Source organism: Cheilinus undulatus, linkage group 4 (genome assembly GCF_018320785.1).
Source record: "Cheilinus undulatus linkage group 4, ASM1832078v1, whole genome shotgun sequence".
NCBI classification, from domain to species: domain Eukaryota; kingdom Metazoa; phylum Chordata; class Actinopteri; order Labriformes; family Labridae; genus Cheilinus; species Cheilinus undulatus.
In genome coordinates this window covers 36265679-36286550 of record NC_054868.1, presented here as the reverse complement: position 1 = coordinate 36286550, position 20872 = coordinate 36265679, and the positions used below count along the sequence as shown (strand labels likewise).

At 40.6% G+C, this 20872-nt stretch overlaps 1 protein-coding gene across 4 annotated transcripts in view; it reads right to left on the bottom strand.

Annotated features, from left to right (window-relative positions):
* The window catches only part of npnta (nephronectin a), a 100434-nt gene extending 85477 nt beyond the window's left edge, over nucleotides 1–14957 (bottom strand). For all 4 annotated transcript variants that reach the window (XM_041784873.1, XM_041784875.1, XM_041784874.1 and 1 more), the window contains exon 1: nucleotides 14584–14957. In XM_041784873.1, coding sequence (XP_041640807.1) covers nucleotides 14584–14654 — 71 coding nt within the window. In that variant the 5' untranslated portion in view covers nucleotides 14655–14957. The remainder of the gene's footprint in view (nucleotides 1–14583) is intronic.
* Nucleotides 14958–20872: the final 5915 nt, after the last annotated feature.

Below are 20872 nucleotides of genomic sequence, written 5' to 3'. Positions count from 1 at the left end.
GACAATCATAAAAAAGAAAGAACAGGCCTTTTACTGAATCCTGGATTGAATAAAATTAAATTTTAAAGTGCGACACTCTCCCATCATAATCATGTAGGAGGGAATCCACCAGAAAGCGTGGCATTCAAGAGGCTGGAAACAGTAAGTGTTTGCCATTCAAAGATTTTCAGAAAGCTGCCATTAACTGTCTTTCACTAAACTTGATTGTGTCTTAGTTTTTTAAGCAAATATAAAAATAAAGGCGCTTCTTCTAAAGTATGAAACTCACATGTAATTTTCTTAGAAACTGAAATCCATCCTCACACTGCTTCCCTGCAGCGGCCTGTGTGTGTCATGGAAATCAAACTGATAGCACATCAGATCGAGTTGGTTAGGGTGATGCCAAAGTGGAGACCGGCGTTGAAAGGCTGCCAGACTCGATGAGTTTAGCCCTCAGTGTGAATCAGACCTTCGCTGACACTCACATCACTGCTGTGTTCATTACACAGCCTGTGAAACAGACTGAAGGTTCTCTGGAAATTATTCCTTTCTTCATTTATCCCACCAACACATCGCAGGTAAAGAATAATACATCAGACCTTTGATGACAGCGACAGATCTGATTCTTCTACAGGTAGAAAAGGTTTCTATAAAACAGGAGAAATTACAGGCGGATGTTTTTGTTACACCATGTTCCATTCTGCTTCGAGAAAGAACTAGCCTCTTGGCAGACGGAGCATGTGGATTACCTTTTTATCTGTACCTAAGCTCAGCACATATTTATGGAGAGAATGGAGCAAAGGAATGAGTCCATTTAAGGATACGGGTGAAAATCTGAGACCTACACTCCGAGAGGCTGGCTCTTCCAAAAATCTACCCAGAATAAACTGAATGTGCAGATAGAAAAACCGCAGGAAAGATTAATTTTTCTACAGCAGCATAAAGAAAATGATCTTTCTCTTTAAGAAAAACAACTGCTGAGTCATTTCCTGCAAAAGAGGCAATGAGCTTAGACTTCTTTTTGTACCAAGTTGTTCAAGGCAGCGGGAAACCCCGTAATCCAGTTACAAAACAAAAGAAACTCTCTAGTTATACTTCGTGTACACGACAGACCCTTCTCTTTGAAAGAGCTTTTTACTGCGTATTCAAGTCACGTCCTCCGCCACTATGCCTGCCTGTTAGTGTCTCTATGCCAAGATGAGGAAATGCTAATGCTCGCCCCTGCTGCCAATCACCTCGTCGGGAAAAAAAAACCCAGATGGATGCTAAGTGAAAGTGGCAGATCCAGGGAAAATGTTTGTCTGCTGCCTGGGAGGAAGCAAGGAAGTCAGTCCAAGAGGAGAGGGAAGGAAAGGGGAGGAAAGGAAAGGACAATATGGGACAGGAAAGGAAAGGAAACGAAAGGAAAGGAACAAAGGGAAATGACACTTAAGGAAAGGAAGAGAAGAAAATGTAGAAGCAAGGTAAGGAAACAAAGGATGATGGAAAGGGAAAGAAAAAAGACAATGAAACAAAGGAAATGGAAGTAGAGGTAGAGGATGGAAGATGAAAAATAGGAATAATGAAGGGGAAAAAGAGAAGAATGGAAAAAGAGACTCAATATAAAATGAATGAAAAATCTTACAGAAGGAAAGATGAGAATAAAAGAAAAGGGAAAAATGGGAAATGAAAAGCCAGGAAACTGAGAGAGGAAGTGTGGAAAAGAAAGGGCAGAAAAGGCAGAGTAAAGAGGGAACAGAAGGAGAGAGAAACAAAAGACAGGGAAAGGAAAGAGAGGAAAACAAAAAACAAATTAATGAAAGAAAATAATGTGACAAGGAAATGAGAGGAAAGAAAGTAAAATAAAGAAATAAGGGGAAATGGAGCAGTCTGGAGCGCAGCCAGATTTATCTCAACAAGTGACGAGCAGCCACCCATCCACCCACATCCAAACATGTCACCAGCTGTCCCTCCATACTGTAAACTAGAGACAAGAAACAAAACAAGAAACCCTGAGCCTGTGGAGGAACTCTCTTCATTTAAAGAAGTGTGACAGCTTTCAAAGCGTCTGACTGCCTCTCCTGACATTAATCTGCCTACTGCAGGCTGATTTCATTCTGACAGTATACACACTCTTCAATTTACTCATCAGAGCCAGGTAATTATCATCATCAGAATAAGGAGGCATCCTGTGGGAAGAGTTCCTGCTGCTGTAGATGCACCTGCTCCTCAGTTACCTAATAGTTTTAGATTCTTTGGCAGTTACAGGACATTAAAAAGTCATCAATGCACCTAATGATTCCCAGAAGAAAGCTGCACATGCCAGATGCACCATCATGTTTAATTATTCTTTAAGAGATCCTGGATTATAGAGATCCTTTCAATTTTTGATAGAACTGTTCTTAGACAAAAACAGACAAAACCACAACCTCAATCCTTCTTTTAAACTCTTCCTCTTTTGTATGCCTACAACAATCAGCACATTGTGTGACTAATACTTGATTTTCTGCCAGATCTCTTTTCCCCACCTTCTTTGGAAGTCTTTATGTTGCTTTGAAAATCACATCTAACAGTGTGATACCTGCCAGATGTTGTGCAGAGCGCTGCTGCAGTGTGCAGCTAATTAACTTCAGCCTCATATCAGTGGCCAACATGCTTGTGGGGTTTGACTTTACCCCCTTAAAGTTACATTGTTTTTTTTTAATCTTTAACATTTTGTTTTTCAGTTTGCAGATTTAATTGTCCATTACAGAACCCTCCTGTGGGGATATTTCCGCAGCAGATTTTTTGCACCCCCTGTGGATAAAATGACAAATGTTATTTTCAATGATTCTGTCCTGTATATGTATGCCGATTTAGCAGCCCCCTCCCTCCTTGTAATTTACTGACGATATCAATGCATGTGTGCTCTCCGGCTATCCAGGCTAACAGTTACTTCATTGTGGAGTGAAAAGTCTGTCAAACTTTTATTGGTTCTGAAGTTGAAGTTATTAACTTGTGCCACTTCTGAAACTCTTCTAACCACTTTTTCAGATCATTCTTGCTACTTTCATTTGCCACTTTCCATCACTTTTTACCCAGTTTGAACCTCTTTTCACCACTATTTTCTGCCGTTTTTGTCACTTTTAACCCATTTTTGCATATATTAACCCATCTTTTGCCACTTTCTGCCTATTTTTGACAATTTGACCCTGTTTTGCCACTTTGGATCCTGTTTCATCACTTTTTTGCCCATTTTTACCACATTAAACCCATTTTTGCCATTCTTAACCCATTTTCACTTCCTTTTTACACCTATTTTTTGGCCTCTGTTAACCCTTTTTTTCCCCACTTTAACCAATTTTCTATAGCCTTTTTTTAGCTTATTTTTTTTAAACTATCCCACCACTTTTCTGCCCATTTTGCCTCTATGAACCTGTCTTTTTTGCAATTTTGACCCATTTTTGCAACTGCTAACCCATTAGTTTACCACTTTCTGCCTATTGTTGACAATTTAACACCATATTTACCCCTTTAATCCTATTTCACCACCTTTTCTTTGCCCATTTTTGTCACTTTCTACCTATTTTTTGGCCTGTGTTGACCCCAATTTCTTTACACTATGGCATTTTTCCACTTTTTGAACCTTTTCCACTACCTTTTCTGCCCATTTTGCCTTATTCAAGCAATTTTGCAACTTTCTGAACTATTTCCACCACCTTTTTTTCTGCCCATTTTGCCTCTGTACACCAGTCTCTTTCTATTTTCTGCCTTCTGTTGCCTTCATCAACCCATTTTAACCCCATTCTACCACTTAAATTCCTTTTTTGCCGATTTTATCCACATTTCACTCTTTGAAGCATTGTTTTTTTGCACTTGTCAACCCTTGTCACTCCTTTTTCAGCCACTTTTGACCCATTTAGGCTTTTTATTACCCATTTTTTACCACATTTTCTGTCTGTTTGTACGTTTTTCCATGATTTTTGCGATTTTCTTCTCTATTTTTATTTTGTTTCAAGAAAAACGGTTCACATTTTGAAGAGGGCTGTAAACTACTGCATAAATAAATAAATAAATAAATAAATAAATAAATGGTTGTTATTTGAATAAAAAAGAGAGAAGAAAGTCTGGGAAACACTGATTTAAATGAAGACTGCAAGACCGACATAGGATTTGGTGGTGTTGTTGGTTTGAATCTTGATCAGACAAGGCTTTTCTGTTTAGAGTTTGCATTTTCTCCCCCTGCATGGTTGAGCTCTCTCTCGGTACTCTGGCGTCCTCCCACAGTCCAAAAACAAAAAAAACTCGTAAGGTCAATTGGTGTCTCTAAGTTGCCTGCAGCTGTGAGTGTAAGCATGGCTGGTTGTTTGTTTCTAATGTCAGCCCTGTGATTGACAAGCGACCGGTCCAGGGTTTATCCTGACCCTCCCCCTATGACGGCTGGTATAAGCAGTGTAGATGATGAATGGGTTAAATTAGTTATGGGTTATCTATACATGATCAATTATTGGTTTAAGTGAAGAGAGAAAAAAGCCAAAAATGCATTTGGTTAGACTTTAACATATGAATATTTACTGTTTTTCCCTTCATCTCTGAATGTATAAAAATGTGTTCAAGTTTAAACCTGACTGTCAATCAAAAGCAGCAATTTAAAATGCCACTTTGGGTTCTTAAAAAGTACAGATGCTCTGTACTTTCTGAGACTTTGTGGGCCAACGCAAGAATTTTAAGTGAATAAGAAAGGGCAGAATGATCAATAATGTAAATTCCATCAGCTGCAGCCTTTTCCTTTTGTTTATGGATATCCAAAAGACACAGGGGTCGATAAAATGCAAAATAAGTACTTGGACTGAAACAACAGAGGGAAGTGTCAGACAGGAAAAGCAGCGGACTATAAATCATAAATTTGTTGCTTTCCAGCAGCAGAAAATGTTAATGTGGAAGAGATTACACTCTCCATGCCTGGAGGACTTTAACAAAAATAAATATATAAGAATCCACATGTATGTTTGACATTTTGTAAACGTGTGAGGATCTGAGTGTTGTGACTTTTGACTGAGCATGTGGCGTATGTAGTGGGTGGTGGGCGAGAGGAGAGTGGAAGGTCTGTTTGGTGCAGTGGGAGCGATACAGAGCCAGGTGGAACCTTGTGAGATGCAACAAGTTGTGTATTATTTATTCAAATATTATCCTCTGATGGTTTCTCCTCCACAATCATACAAACATGTAGAAAATATTGAATCCTGTAGTATGTCTTCTGTGCTTCTTGCAGATCTCCATTCATACAGGATTCAGCACTTCAGCATTTCTGCACCACTCTAAGCATGCTACTAAGAGCTAAATTAACTACATTAAAGCACTTATGAAAAATGTATGAGCGTTTTGAAAATTATGACTAGTCTAAGAGAACAATTGGAGCTTGGTGGCGCTTAACAGAAAAGAGGAGCTATTTCCAGATACATGTAATCCCTTGTGAGATATTTTCCTGAACAGAAATCTTGTCTATCAAATGGATGTGAATAATACCTGCATTTATCACCCCGAGGCTCTGAATTATCATCCCAAATTGCACTAAGCCTTGAAGGAACTCAAGCATGTAATTATTACCCTTCACGCATGCAGAGTGACACCTCTGCTCGAGCACAGACTGCCAGACAAGGTGCTTCCAGGAGAAACTGAGAGCTTGATTTCAACAGTGTGTGGGGTGGAAGACGCCATTCTTCTTCTATTGTTTCACTAATGGATACAGAGCTGGCTCATTTCCCCCCAACTGACAGTGAGGAGGAGTCAGTCCATCATTCAGAGAGGAGCATGACGCCGGAGTCCTCATCCAGTGCGATGATAATTTAATCCATCTATCTATCATGCATCTGTGATCTCATCCTGCTGTTGAGTGGATTCCGTGCACAAAGCCATACATGCTGATGGCTGCGTTTTTAGCATCAAGGCCTGCTTGAACCTGCAAGACCTCTAAAAGGCTGAAGGCATGGGCGAGCGGAGTCATAAGGTGTCTCACGTCCTTAATGAACTACCTTAGCAGCACGCGTTGCCAGGTCTGTGAGCTGAGCGCCAAGAGTGTCACACAATAGCACGTGGAATATCAACGAACATCTGAGGAAAAGATTCAAAGGGAGAAAAAGCAGCAGAATGCTTTTTTACACCAAGAATCATAGGTATTTCGTGAATGGTTCAGGAAAACAATCAACACAAAGCACACATAAGTTGCAATTAACTCCATTGAAAAGTTTATGTTAATACTTATATGTGCTTCCGATCAAGAGCGTCACACTTTCAAGGCTGCGTATTGATGCAACAAGTGCATTCAACCTACGCGGGAACAGGAAGTGTTTTGTCAACGATTATAAGTGTCTTCTTTTCTCATGCACAGTGAAGAACAGGCTCAGGCTGTAGAAGTACTTAAAGGATGTTTCCTTGAAAGGCAGGGACGGCTTTATAAGTTCTAGACAGAAATGTGTGGCTGCAGCCTGAAAAGATGAGGATGCATTCACTGCAGTAGAGAGAGCAGAAATCCTTTATTAAGTTTTTTACAGAAGAAGATGTGAAATCACCTCCACCAAATTTAAGCAAAGAAAAAAAAAAGCTAAGTACATAAATTTAGTTTGAAAGGCAAAACTAGAACTACTGCCTGGCAGTTATGTGACTCTGCAAGAGGCAAGGGATGAGCATGCACTCTTTAATTTTTGGTCTGCAACCTCCTAAATCTAATCAGTTCCTCTCTGAGTCAGAGTGAACGTTTGTGCAAAGTTTGAAGAAAATCCCTGGAAAGCAAGGGATCAACATGAGGCCCTTCGACCCCCAAATTCAAATCAGTTCACTCTTGAATCACGGTAAACATCTGTGCCAGATTTACAGATAATCCATCATTTAGATATTATGTTAACAAGAAAGGCATAATGCCTCTGGCCTTGGCTATTGACAGCATAGAGGCATAAAAACATCAAGCAGTATTTACTGCTATAATGTGACAATGGAGGTCATCTGGCTGCTTTATCAGACCTTTCCACACTGGCCTCAATTATCCTTAAGGAGTTCTAATGAACAGAGCAAACTGTTCTTTACATTCTGACATCCAGTTGATATGTACCAGCAAAATGAAGACTTAGCTGGCTAGAAAAACTACAGACGAGTGCTGCTGAAGCTCCCAGAAAAGGACACTAGTGATAAAACATCATTTGGTCCAAACTTTCAGATTTCAGTTTGAGCCAAACCTAAATGGCAAGTATAAAACCTCCCCTGGACCAGGATCCGAACCGAACAGCCAGACCTTGGTCCGATCAAAAGAGGTGGTCTTGATCCAGACCTTCATATCAACAACAGGAAATTACAGTATGAGAACCAGAAAAAGGAAATCCAACACCAAGACAAATTGAGCAGTAAAACATGGGAGGAAGAGGATTAGGAGGCCAACAGGAAAAAAACACATAAAAATATAGAAACATTCCAACGGTTTTCTGAGAGGATGAAAGAGAGAGGAGACGGGAGACAGTGCTGCTAGAAGATAAAATAACTGTAGCAGAAGTAGACAAAGGTGTGCGATACTCCTTTCCTGTCTATGATGATAAAGTTGTCATCTAATGAGGAAGCTCACAAGGTGAACTCGGATTGTGTACTGCTCTTTGAATTGGTGCTGTTGGTAACAGTAAATCAACTGTAATTTGAGGGTGGAAACAACTATTTCATTCATTGTTTGATGTAAATTATAGAGACACACAGTATCACGTAGGTGTCATGTAAAGTCAGTCAGTCCATTTGCACAGCTACAATTAACCAAAACATACATCCATTTTCTATACCGCTTATCCTGTTTGGGGTCGCAGGGGCTGGAGCCTATCTCAGGTGTCATTGGGCAAGAGGTAGGGGTGCGCAGTACATGAGGTAGACGATATAAATGATATAAATTTGGCCTACGGTAGAGATTTGGACTCTACCTACCAATCACGATAACGCTTGTTGTTTACATCATCGTATCTGCCTCAGAGTGACAATGGCTTCAAGCACAGAGACCACAGAGCAGGAGGTGCTGGTAAAAAAAAAAAACGGTGCTACGTAGAGGTGGGCGGTAAAACGATATTAATACTGTCCCACAGCTGGTGAAGAGAGTGAGTTGTGACACACAGTTCAGCTGAGTCTAGTCAATAGCACGTTTAGCTCCAGCATTAGCGTGTAGCCAGGTACCTAACCAAATGTCAAGGACTCTTGCCGCTGTAACTAGGCACAGTTAGCAGGCAGCGCGTGCTTTTTTTCCTCTTGAAGTCTGATGGCTGTACCGCAACTAAGTCAGTGTGCTATCTCTGTCAGCCTGCCTGGGGCTGTAACACAAGCTAAGTGCTGCTTTGGCAGGTCTCAGAGCCCAGCGCTGCAGCTCTTCCTCTTACAACGGCATAAACAACCGTTTAAAAGTCTATTTTAACTTATGACTTTCTTTTCTAAGTCCACAGTGAGTCAAAGATCCAGGCTGCGATGTTAAATGAGGTCAGAAAAGCTGCTGTAAACTAGCCGTATTCTCTGGTACGGCAGCCAAAGCTAAGCTAACTTAATGCCAAAATAAAAGTCCACCGCTGTTATTTTTCTGAAACGCTTTTATTGTGAACTCCTTCTCTAGGAAACGTGTTCAAGTCATTAGCAGCTGAACACACCTCATCAAGGTTAGAGATGAAATACGAAACTTGGAGTGCAGTTAGAGGTAAACCTAGAGAGGCTTAAAAAAAAAAAAAAAATGTTTTCTGTGTTCCTATACTTAGAGATAAATTGAGTATGCCATCAAAGGCTTGTTTTAAGGGTAGAAGGGGGTTAATAACACTTGAATTTGGATTAAAAAGCATAATCTCTTTTTAATTTTGTAATACCGTGATATAATACCGTTAACGTCAAAGGCAAGAAAAGGAAGCTGGAGTACCCAGAGAGAACATGCAAACTCCGCACAGAAAGGCCCTGACTGGGAAGCGAACTAGGGACCTTCTTGTTGTGAGGCAACGGCGCTAACCCCTGCACCACCTTGCAGCCCCCATCTGAAACAGATGTATACGATAAAAACATAAACCTTAGTCTGGACCTTGGTCCCGACTTCAGGTGCGAAAACACCCTAAATGTCATGTTATGTCAGTTTTAATCCAGTTAAAGATGGTTCTCAGTCTTTTCACAATTGCAGCAACTTTCTTTTATCATACATAGACCAATTTCCGATTTTACTTTAACACATTTAAACCATTTAGGGAGAAATGTTCTGTGTGCTCTCATTGTGTGGTAAACTCCAGATTAAAGCCAGGTGCTCTTGAAGAATGACGTGTATAGTCGAAACAAGGAAGAAGCCACCTGGGCAATCTTCAGGCACATTCACTCGAGTCAAGGATTTGGGTAAAAAGCCTTTAATGTTTCAGAGCATATCTAATAAAAACAATAAAATCACAAGGAAAGCCGAATTAAAGGCTTTTTACCCAAATCCTTGACTCGAGCGAGTGTGCCTGAAGATTGCCCTGGTGGCTCCTCCCTTTATTTAAACCATTTAGTTCCAATAGCATGCTGAGAATGACATCATGACCAAAAAAAGCACACCAAACACAAACAGATTCTATTCATAACCAGCTCGAGCCTGACTCCAAAAACTAAAAATCCTCCAATCCTCCCAGTATGTGAGACTGCAGAGAAAACATGCATGGTGGACAATGAGAAGAAGAGTTTGGCAGTTTTAGTATTTGGTCTACTTTACACTGAATATTCATGACAAAAATGTAAAACAATGGATGAAGTCATGGACACAGTGTAAATATGGGCGGTAAAAGTGAGTAAAAAGTTGATTTACTGTGGTTGCTTCCTTCTTAAGTCAGCTCATCTCCCAATAGGTTTTCATTTCCTTCCATGTGACAGTCCACAGAGTGCATGCTTGGCTGTCCTCTGAGCTTCATTCACACAACAGGATAATAGATTGTTATACTCGGCTTGTTTAATAGGAGCGCTGGTGGAGCATGAGCACCATGTACAGAGGCCACAGTCCTCAGTGGACTGGTTGCAGGATGGATTCCTTACACTGACAGTGTTCCTTCACGCAGTCTTAATATAGTCCTTGCCCCTACTACTTAGTCCTACCCCTATGTTTTGTCCAAGGGTAAGGTGTTTGGATTCTTGTTGAAATGGCAGGGTAGGATAAAGTGTTTAAGGTTCATAGCCTAGAGTCACATCCTTGGAAAATTAACGTCTCAAGTGATGAAAGAAGTGTACAAATCTTCATTAATCGGTCTGAAAAATACCAAAACCATCATACAGCATTAATTTGTTTTAGTTTGAGTGCATTCCTGTTCTTCTATTTCAAACAAGAATGACAAAAATGCTCGTCTAATGTCTTTTTACATATATGCCCTCTAGGACTACTGATAACATATCACGGCCTTGAAGGGTCTTCCTATTTCACAGGTTTTGACACTAATCCTTGTAACTGTTCAAAGGTGCAAGGAGGCACTCCAAAATTAAGGGTAGGGGTAAAAATTGGAAAACAGGGCTAAGCCTCTTTTTCTATATCCCTTGTATCTAAAGCTGTCACATAAAGATGTTTAAACATGTTTAAGATTAACTATTCAAAGTCAGTCATGCCCTGATGCTGTTCCAGAGAGACAGAAGTTGGGGATTAAATTTACTGTTTTCAGGCACAAATCTCTCTATTATACTTTAAATAACCTGTAGGCCACCATCGCTGATAGATTTGGGAATTTTACCTCACAATGGACAAAAACACAGCATGTTGCTGACGGTTAACTTTCAATGATGGTTGTGACATCAGCTAACAACAGACTGTATTGGGATGCACTGCTCTGTGATTGTAGCGTCAGTGGGGGGAGGTCATTCCCCATCAAGACCAGTGATGGCATGGGCTCCTATATTTGCACTGCTCATATAAAACCAAGCCAGGACAGAGGTGAACAACTTTATAAACTCAGTTATTTTGGTTTTTTCTAAAAAAAAAAAATCAATCCTTTTTTTATGTTTTAGAGTGGCCCTTATATGAAGTTAGTTTCTTATGAAAAATGAGGCAATTTGGACTTGAGATGGAACAAAAGATGTGATGAAACAGAGATTGAGTCATAAACTTTAAAATAAAAGTACATCATAGACTTCATGCTACAATTTTTTTCCCTGACACTGAGGGTGTGATGAGATCTCATGCCACGAGATCTGGCAAGATCAAAACGTCACAAGATGTCTCGTCGAGGTGAAAATCATCTCGCAACACCAGAAGCAGCTGCTCTCCTGACAAAACAATACCTAACTGGAAGTTACGAAAGACTATTAAGATGCCCCGGACACTTAAAAATTGTTGGTTTGACAGCTAGTGAAGAAACGGAGCTGATCCGTGACACACTCAGATCATCGCTCCAACCCCACCCCCTCCTCCGCTACTCAGGGCCACACATGATAAGTTCATCGTAACAGGTGAAAATGATTAAATGCTGCCGCTGGAAACCTGTGCAGTCTACACAAGTTCGTGTATGCGCGCAGACTCGCTGGTATATGTGACTTTGTAACTTTGATTCAGTCGCTGCTTCGTCATGTCTCCTCCTCTTCTCAGTGTCTGTCAGTCACACATCCATCAGCTGTTCGCTGTGCTATCATCAATCAGAAGCGTCACATGTGTAGCGCAACGGGCCGTTGTATACTGCAATGGTAAACTTAGCAAAACAAACTCTGTTTGAGCGGCGTACAGTCCACTGTTAGCTCCAAAAAGAGAAGTTCTAGCCCCAGTTAAACGATCCGTGTTTGTGGTGTGACAGCAGGCAGAGCAGAGACACACACTCGCTCACCAACACACACATATTAACACACACGCTCATCTGTGTGTCATGTCAAACACTGTCAAAGCTCATATGAGAAAAAAGACCGCAAAACAATACAATTAGCTATTTCTCCAAATAACTATAACAAAAAAATATGTTACTGACAGAAATATTTCTTTTGAGTGTTTTAAATGTGGATGAACTTAAAGAGGATGAGAAATAGTTTTATTTTACTGAAGCAGCTCTTTATATTTCAGTCTGTTGTAAATAGTTTTTAAATTACTTTCAAAATAATCTAAATGCTTTAATTTTATTATTGTAATTGTAGCAATGACTGCATAGTGTAGTAAAATAAAGATGTGGTAGACTATTAAAATGAAAGCTTTGATTTGCAGTGCATTAAAATGTACAGTTTGAGTCAGTTAGACAAGAAAAACTGTGTGTTAGCATTGATAGCCTATTCAGTAGAAAAGGAGTTTCTGAACAGGCCTGAATGCTTCGTAATTATGACTATCAGCTGTATAAATGACATATTTTCCACCCATATATTTTTTTCCAAAATTAAAAAAAGTGTCGTCTCGTAGGCCCAAATCTTGTCTCGTCCCGTGAGATAAGCATCTCGTCACACCCCTACCTGGCACACATCCTGGACCCACTGAAAATGGCTTTAAGACCCACGTTTGGGTCCAACCCACCAGTTGAGAACCACATACTTCACACCACAGGAAAATCTGGCAAGAAAGCCTTTAAAAATCACAGAAATTCAGGTCTTCTTTTGACATAAAGGAGATTCGGACCAAAAGCAATCTAATTATCCTGCACTGCAGTTTTACACTTTAAATCTACGACTTATATTTCTAAGAAACTGATTCACCATTACTTCCACATAAGATGAGATATTAAACACTGAGAAAACTTTAAATATATATTTTTTTTCATTCATTCAGCCTACCCCAAAAATGTGACTCCCACTGAGCTTCCTCTCTCATGTTCAGCCCTTAAAGCCCAAATGTAGGTCTGATATTACAACGCCAACATAACCTGGCATCGGCCCTCAGCCTTGGATTATTACTGAGGAGGTCTGGTATGTGCTACTTGGCTGCGTTGGACTGAACACTTTAGTGACATCACTGAGAAAGAATATCTCTGTCTGTTATTTGTTGCTTTTTCATTTGCTTCTCAGCGCTACAAGACAGGTAATGTGCTGCCCTTGAGTCCTCAAACAAAAGGCGACATCACAAAAGGGGAAACGTTTTCAGCCGCAGGTTTGCAGGTAAGCATTTAATGTGCTGAACAAAATGATCTTGGCAATGATGGCCATGAAGGACCCTTCAGGACTGGATGGATAAGTCTGTTAGGAACGCTCTCTAAAAGGCAATAAGTGAGGGAGAGAGCAGGTAATAAATGGCTTTTTTTTTTTTTTTTCTCAGGCTCCGTCTCAGGGGAGATTCTCTCAATGAATTAAAATTGAAGCTGAGACTCAGGCCTGGGCAAGTTTATACCCATAAAAATTGGCAAATTATGGCCGTGGTGACAAGCTACTCCATCAGCAGGGATGTTAATAATGTACAATATGCTGCTGCTGGGTTAGAGTAAATGATTATTACACAGAGGGAATGCGTGAAATAAAAGTTAAAGCCCTACACGTCCCATCAGACCGTGTCCTGTCACACAGATATTGTCCACAGTCATTAAGAGGAAAAATAACAATAATACTCTATTTTTTTCTGCTTTACTGCTTCCCTCCTCTTCTTTCTCTCTCTCCTACACACACAATTTCGAGCGCTTTTCAAACCTTTGATATCCAAATCTGCCTCTTTTAAAATACTTTTGAACACAGGATTGAAAGAGCTCAGGAGGGGGTAGAAAAAAAAAGGAAATAGACCTCCATATGTCAAAAGCTATCAACAAGCAGGTGTAGTGGGGCTGAAAGGCTTCTTTCAAATGCAAGCACACTATTTGAATAATTACCTCCAATAATCTTCAAAGTTTCTCTTTCATATGGTAAGGTGGAACATGAGAGAGGATGCTGCTGTGGGCCTGGGTCTGTTTGACAGAGATACAAGAAGTACAGTAGAGGGCTGCATCCTTGTGACTCTTTGTAAGTTGTTTGGACTTTGAACCAGTTTTACTCTAGGGTAGGGGGTATCTCATTAATAAGAGGTGAGGTAAAGTGCAGCTTTCCTAAAAGCAATTTATTTTTGAATATTTGAAAGGCATGTGCCTGCCCCTAAACCAAAACTTGATCTGATTAACTGTTTTGGGGGGAAAAAAGCTGGCACCATCCATCATGTTCATAAGATGCACCGATAGGCTGATTCAAATCTCGGACACTCGCATTCTTCGGCGTCTGGCACGTCTCCACACCTCTGTCTGCGCATATTTCATCTGATTCGTGTTTGAACATGAAGCACCGGGCGATTTGCTGTCACATCACTTTACAATCCGCCTGATATCTGCACGAGACAACAGCAGCACGGTGTGAATTCTTGCACGTGTCATCATTCAGAGCAGGGGAATGTGCAGATTGGCTGCACTTAGGGTATTGCCGCTTTCAGCACAATAAAAGTTAGACGGAAAAAAGATTACGCGGGGATGCCAGGAATGGGTGCTCAAAGCGCATTTGGAGCGCAGAGAATTTCACAGGAGCAACATGTTTTCATTCACATCTAAATCAAGCATCCCTGTTGAGAGATTCAAAAACAATGCAGGAGCCTGCAGTAACTCATGCAAGAGATGTGTTTAAACCAAAACACGAAGTAAATAGAATCCACAAGGTGGTCAAATTCTGGGAGCTCACTCATGATCAGATCAGTGTTATTTCAAAGAAAATAGGCTCACAGAGCCAACATCAGCCACTCACCTGCCATCAAAGTCTGCACTTGCTCCAAAACAGCAGCTGCACAGCAACATCAACTTTATCCATAAATCCATGATTCGCGGAGTTACGCGCCCTCGCTGCTTTGTTATTTATCCTCCGTAATCCAAAAGCACCGCGGAGGAAACAATCAGCGGAGTTTCTTTGACGCGCGCTGAAAGTGCACAGGTAGGTCAGGTTTGCCGGCGTCCTTCCCCCAGCTCATGTGCGATATTCACTGAAAACAGTCCGCTGCCTGGAACAAGAGTGACCCCGATGTGTGTGTGTGTATGTGTGGCTCTGTTTGGGTGTGAGAGGATCGGGACGCACTCTGCTGGGAAGAGAGCGCACAGCTCCCTCTCTCTCCCTCTCTCTCTCTCCTCGTCTCACAAGTTCAGTCAGCGGGTTCTCCAACCAACAGCACCCACTGCAGTCACTCCTTATCTCAAGTCTCTCCAATAACCAGCGGCCAAAACACTGTGGATATCATCCAGCCAGCAGCTCCTGGAAAGGGGGGGTGAGGGGGGGATCTGAATGTGACGCCCTGACCTGTACAGCCGAGAGGAAGAGGCTTTATACTCGGCTCTCCGTGCCGCGCATGCTTTGGAAATGCCTTCATTAATTGCGTAGCCTGCCGAGGCACGCAGGTGCACCGGCCACCCAGGTAGACGGTGCTCACCGTGGAAAGACAATGCGGTGGAAATTACTGGGAATGAATTTGGCGACAGCAGACAGATAAGCAGCACATAAAAGAGAATGAGCTGCTGGAAACAGTTTGGGATGATTTGAAGAAACAGCTTTAGCTGTAGCTAGCTACTCTTGGTGTTAATATGCGCTATAAAACAGTGATGATAACAGTAGTATCCTGCCGCTGCTCTGTTCCTAACACTAGTTTTATCTACCTATTACTTTCCTTTTTTTCCAAAAGGATTTTTTCCACTTTCTTGAATGAAAATCGCGTGAAGCAGCCAAGCTACTGACGGATTACATCAATGTGGAAGTGCCAAAACCGCAGTGAGCGCCCCCCTGAGGCTAGCAACAAAATTGACTCAGTGCGGTGCAGGTCACTGATAATGGCTTACTTTATAGCAGATATAAATGTTTACAGCGTGATATGTTTTTGTTTTCAGTGGACAATAGACTTAAAAAATGAATAAGGGATAATATGAATTACCAGTGTAAATCCTATCAGCCACAGCTTTGTGCTAAATTAAATAAATACATTAAAATAATCTGAGTGTGCCCCAAATCCTATGCTTTTGTACTAAATACTAAACATTTTGAGTGCAATTACGCAAGTGTGTCCACACTGAGGAGTATACCACTGACCTCGAGCCAAAACCTAATATTTCCAAAAATCGGCGTCCTTCAGGGAATTGAATAAAAAGCTGCTGTACTTTTGAAAAAAATTTGAAAGGGATTTGGCTGCGGACCGTAAATCTCTGACTGCCACTCACAGATATTTATCTCAGATGCCATATATCTCAGAAAGGAAGTGCCGTAATTTGCCGCTACAACATATTTTCAGGTTTAGATTATTTTCTTTATTTCAGCTTTATTCAGAAACAAAGTCTGGCTGTTACATAACCAAATTTCAGACATTACTGACTGAGCAACGTTTCCTTAACAAAATCGAGAAAAAGGTAAGGGGGCTAGTCCTGAATTAAATTACGTATTGACTAATTTTTAGAACCAGTTACATTAGAGGAGCCTCACATTAGCTTTATCTTAAGCTAAAGCTAACAGCTAAACTGGCAACATAATTAATGTTACTACATAAGCCAGTGTAGCTAACTTGGGTTTAAAAACATGAGCTTTGGCAAATGTAGCAAAATCTAACTTAGATACGTATCTAGTGTAGCTGCTTTGTGAGCTTAGCTTTAGCTATGTAGCTCTGTTATCTATGTAGCTTATGCATCTATGTAAGCTATGCTTGCTTCATTGTAATGTTTTCATGGAGTCTTCAGCCAGACTGTTGAACAACTTAACACTGAATGGTCATGGTCAGTGGCCTTTTTTACGCTTTTTATTGGTTTAAAATTTGTAACAACCCACTGACAGCTGTAAAGGGCAACCAATAGCACTGATTTATGAAAAGAAACTAAAATAAAAACTGCAGGGGCGCAGGTGGCCAAGTGGTTAAGGCGCGCCCCATGTACACGGACGGCCCGGGTTCAAATCCGGCCCGAGGCCCCTCACCGCACGTCCCTCCCCCGCTCTCGTCCCCATCTCCGACTCTATCCACTGTTCTCCTCTATCAAATAAAGGCACAAAATGCCCAAAATAAAACTTAAAAAAATAAATAAATAAATAAAAACCGGAGATTCAAGGTTATGGCCCAACTCCAGTGAAACTCAAATGCAGTTTACTACTGGCACCCTAAAAACTTTCCAAGAATTGAGTGTGGAATAACGGACATTTCACACCCTCTATGAAAGCCATACTGGTGATGTAGTGGATATTATACTGCTAGCTGGCTACCATGCTAGCTAATGTTAGCATCCACAAGCTAGCTAATACGTTACTAGCAACGGCAGCAGATTTCAATTAGAAAAGGGCATTAACGCCAAATAAGTTATGTGCTTCTTATTTTCAAATAGTGTTAGCACAAGTTACATAAATATACAAGTAAATGTGCATTCAGGTTTTGATTTATAATCGCCTAATGTCTGCTTATAACTTGCTGTTAAAAAAATTAGAAGAAAACTGAGGCATTCTTCATGTCAGAGAGATGTAGATCCTCCCAGGAGTGTCATTACATTGAAAATAATGAGCATAGTGCACGTTTTATGCGAGGTAGTACTGTTTGTCATCAGCAGGTTGCATGTATTGTATGCACTGTATGACAAAGGACAATGCCGATATGTAGAGGCAATAAGATTAAGAGTGATTTTATTATGTAAAAACAGAAAAAAGATGACATTATGCAAGAGGTGCTACCAGGTTCTCACAGTAGTTGGTGCTACAGCAAAGCTATGAAATGAAAAATTAAACATGTAAATGGGCAGGCGTTGGGCATAAATGTGAAATTTGATGCAAATCAAAAGTTTCAAGTGTTGGCGAAAGTGCCTGTCTGAAATTGGGAGATATTGTCTTGGTCTCCATCGACAGAAAGGTGTGCTTTAATCAGTCATGTTATTGTGGCCCTTTTATCAAAAGCTTACTGCTAAAGGGTTAAGTCACTGGTAAGTATAAAGAAATGGCCAATTGAATCAGATGTTTCATGAGAGTTACACCAACTTCCTGTCTCAAATGGTGAGCTATAGAAATGGCTTCCATGGCCACTGAGGCTTCCTTTTATGAAACATGTCAATGCTGGGAGAGATTGAGGACTTCAGGGTAAAATCTGAGCATGGTAAGTTAAGCACAGTAAGAGAATTACAGAAATTACCCATTTGTGCCATGTCCTGTTGGCAGTAGAGGGAGCGATGATGAGATGTTTACATGTGGGTCAGTGTGGTACTGTTTTGTTGCCATAACACTCTGAAGACCATAGAATAATGTCCCCCAAAGTTACATCAGTAGTCAGTGAATAAGTTTCCAAAAAGAGGCATTGTTTGAAATTCTGGTGAAGCTGGTAGACTTCCTGTTGGAATTTTGGCATTAGTCCAAGAGGCTTTTTTGTAGAAGTGGTCATGACACATATGCACACCAATAATCAGGTCTCTAGGTTGAAAGCAGAGCGGAGGCTGATTGTTCTATTTTTTAGGCGAAAAATACACAAATGTAAATCCTGCTGCCAAATGGAGACGCTGTGAAAAAGAGAGGAATCAGACGCATGGATGTAATCAAGAATGAATGTGTGATCATCCCTGTGAAATTTGGTGCTAATTGATGAAAGCATTGAAAAGTTAAATGGAGTCATTTACCTATAAAACAGCAAAAAAGAAGAACAGAGTTTTTTTTTTTTTTAATTTAAGTTTAGTGCCTGGTTTGGGCCCTCGAAGTATGGCGGAACTCACAGATAACACAAGCTGAGATCTCAAACTTGTCTAGTTTGAGGAAAAAACATTCTGGAGTCAAGGGGACTAGTTTGTTAAAATATAAAACTTGTGAATTGCCCAAAAATGCCCATATTTGACAGAAAACTGTTTTTAGTGCGGTTCCTGTGCATTTTAGAGGATGGCCCCAACAGACTTTTTCATCTGGATCTGGTGCACCACCAGATGTCTATTTCGGCTGGGGGACAGTTTTGAGGAAAGTTTTGAGAGTTTTTGGGCACATTAAGGCCCCAAAAACAGACCGCAATTTGATGAAAAAAATGAACGGTCAAATATTACAATGAAGGATATTCTGCCAATTAAATATCAAGTATTATTATTATGTAGCAATTATGTTATTTAGGTATATGCTCACCATCCCTTACTTGTTAGCTTTCATGTTTGTGGTTGACAGAGCTAAGGAGTAGAGATATCATAGTATTTACCTTTTCCTACAGAAGAAAGCAGTATTGTGTACAGACCACGGTTCCAAATATGGCCCAGAAAACCAACACGGTTAGAGCCAAATGCAGAACTCAACACTTGTGGTGATTCAGAGGCTACACCAATTACTTATATTGTCTATGGATGTTTCCTGTATGGTGTTACAGTATCTTTAATATACTCTCGCTTCAACAAGAGCTCTGTTTGATTCTGTTGGTGCGATCATCGCCGGTCTGGCTCGACAGCAACACTTCTTATTCAAAGGCTGTGGAATATAGTGTCTGGGGGAAACAGATTTCTAAAAGTCTGCTCCGTCGTCTGACACGATGGCCTTCAGCCTCCAGAGTCGCAGTCAGTCAATAACATAATTCTCCAGTCAGGCGTACAAAAAGGAACAAAAGAAAGAGAAATGGCTTGCTAACCAAACGTCGTCATTTAATGGATCAGGAGATGAATGAGATGGAGGTTTGATATGATTACTGCTGGTTATTCACAGCCATCGGGTCTTCTGATGCATGGCACTGTTCGCCTTGTTACGCCCTGACACCAGTTTCATAATAAATCTATGCGGAAGCCAGTGATTGGAGAGGTGCCGACTGTGTATAATTACACTATTTATCAAATTATTTGCAGTGTGATTCCAGGACTGATTAATCACATTAAAAATACGTCAGAAAGCTGTGCCTTATTGGCAGAAATGTTGTGAAAAACTAGGACTAATCAGGTTGTATCTTCAAAGGTCAGTTTACACAGAAATACACAAGCTGTCTCACGTGTAATATCTAACCATGCAATGATTTTCAGTTAAAGCTCTAGAGAAGGGTATACAACAATTTTAACAGAAAAATATAGAGATAAGTGAGTGACTTTGATAAATGTTACCTTTCTAAATTTAGTAAATGAAGATATGCTTAGGATTGTTTTATGCTAAAAGGAATAAAAACAAATAGGCTGTCATTGGCTCCCTCTTTCCCCCATGTTTCCAGCTTTGTCCACTCTCCTATCTAATTAAAGGTAGAAAGAGTAATACATAAAATTTCTGAAAAAAGAAGAAATAGGGGAAAAATCATGCCAGTTTATTCCTCATATCAAAATGTTTGGCTACAAAAAAAAGAACAAGAAAAAAAAAACAGCAGCACTTTCTAGTATCAAAACTTAAAATACAATATAGTAAAGCAAAAGCTTCATGCTCTAATGCCAAACAAAGTTTATTTTGTTTTCTGAATTTGCAGTGGCCAGATAAAATAAATCATGGACTGCAGTTGGCCCAGGGGCTGTAGTTTGGATCGCGCTGTTTTACACACAATTGTATGGACAAAAGTATTTGGCCGGCTCACCATTAAACCAACAGGGACTGTAATGACATTGTATTCAAATGCATGTACTTACATGCACATGACGAGAATTTATGAGGTCAGGCACTGGTGCTGGACCAGAGGACTTGGCTCGCAATCTCCGTTCCAGTTCATCCCAAAGATGCTTGATGGGGTTGAAGTCAGGGCTCTAAATGGGCCAGTCAAGCTCCTCCACACTGAACCCATCAAACCCCGTCTTTATAGTCCTTGGATTTTGCACTGGGTCCCAGTTATGTTGGAATAACAAATGGCCCTCCCAAAACTGTTGCCACAAAGTTGGAAGCATAGCATTACCCCAAATGTCTTGGTATGCTGAAGCCTTCACTGGAGGTAAGGGGCCAAGCAAAAACCATAAGAAACAGCCCCATACTATTATCCCTCTTACACAAAACTTCACAGTTGGCAAAATGCAGTCAGGCAGGCAACGTTCCTCGTATCTGCCAGACCTAGGCTGATCCATCTGACTGGAGAAGTGTGATTCCACAGAACACATTTCCACTGCTCCACAGTCAAGTG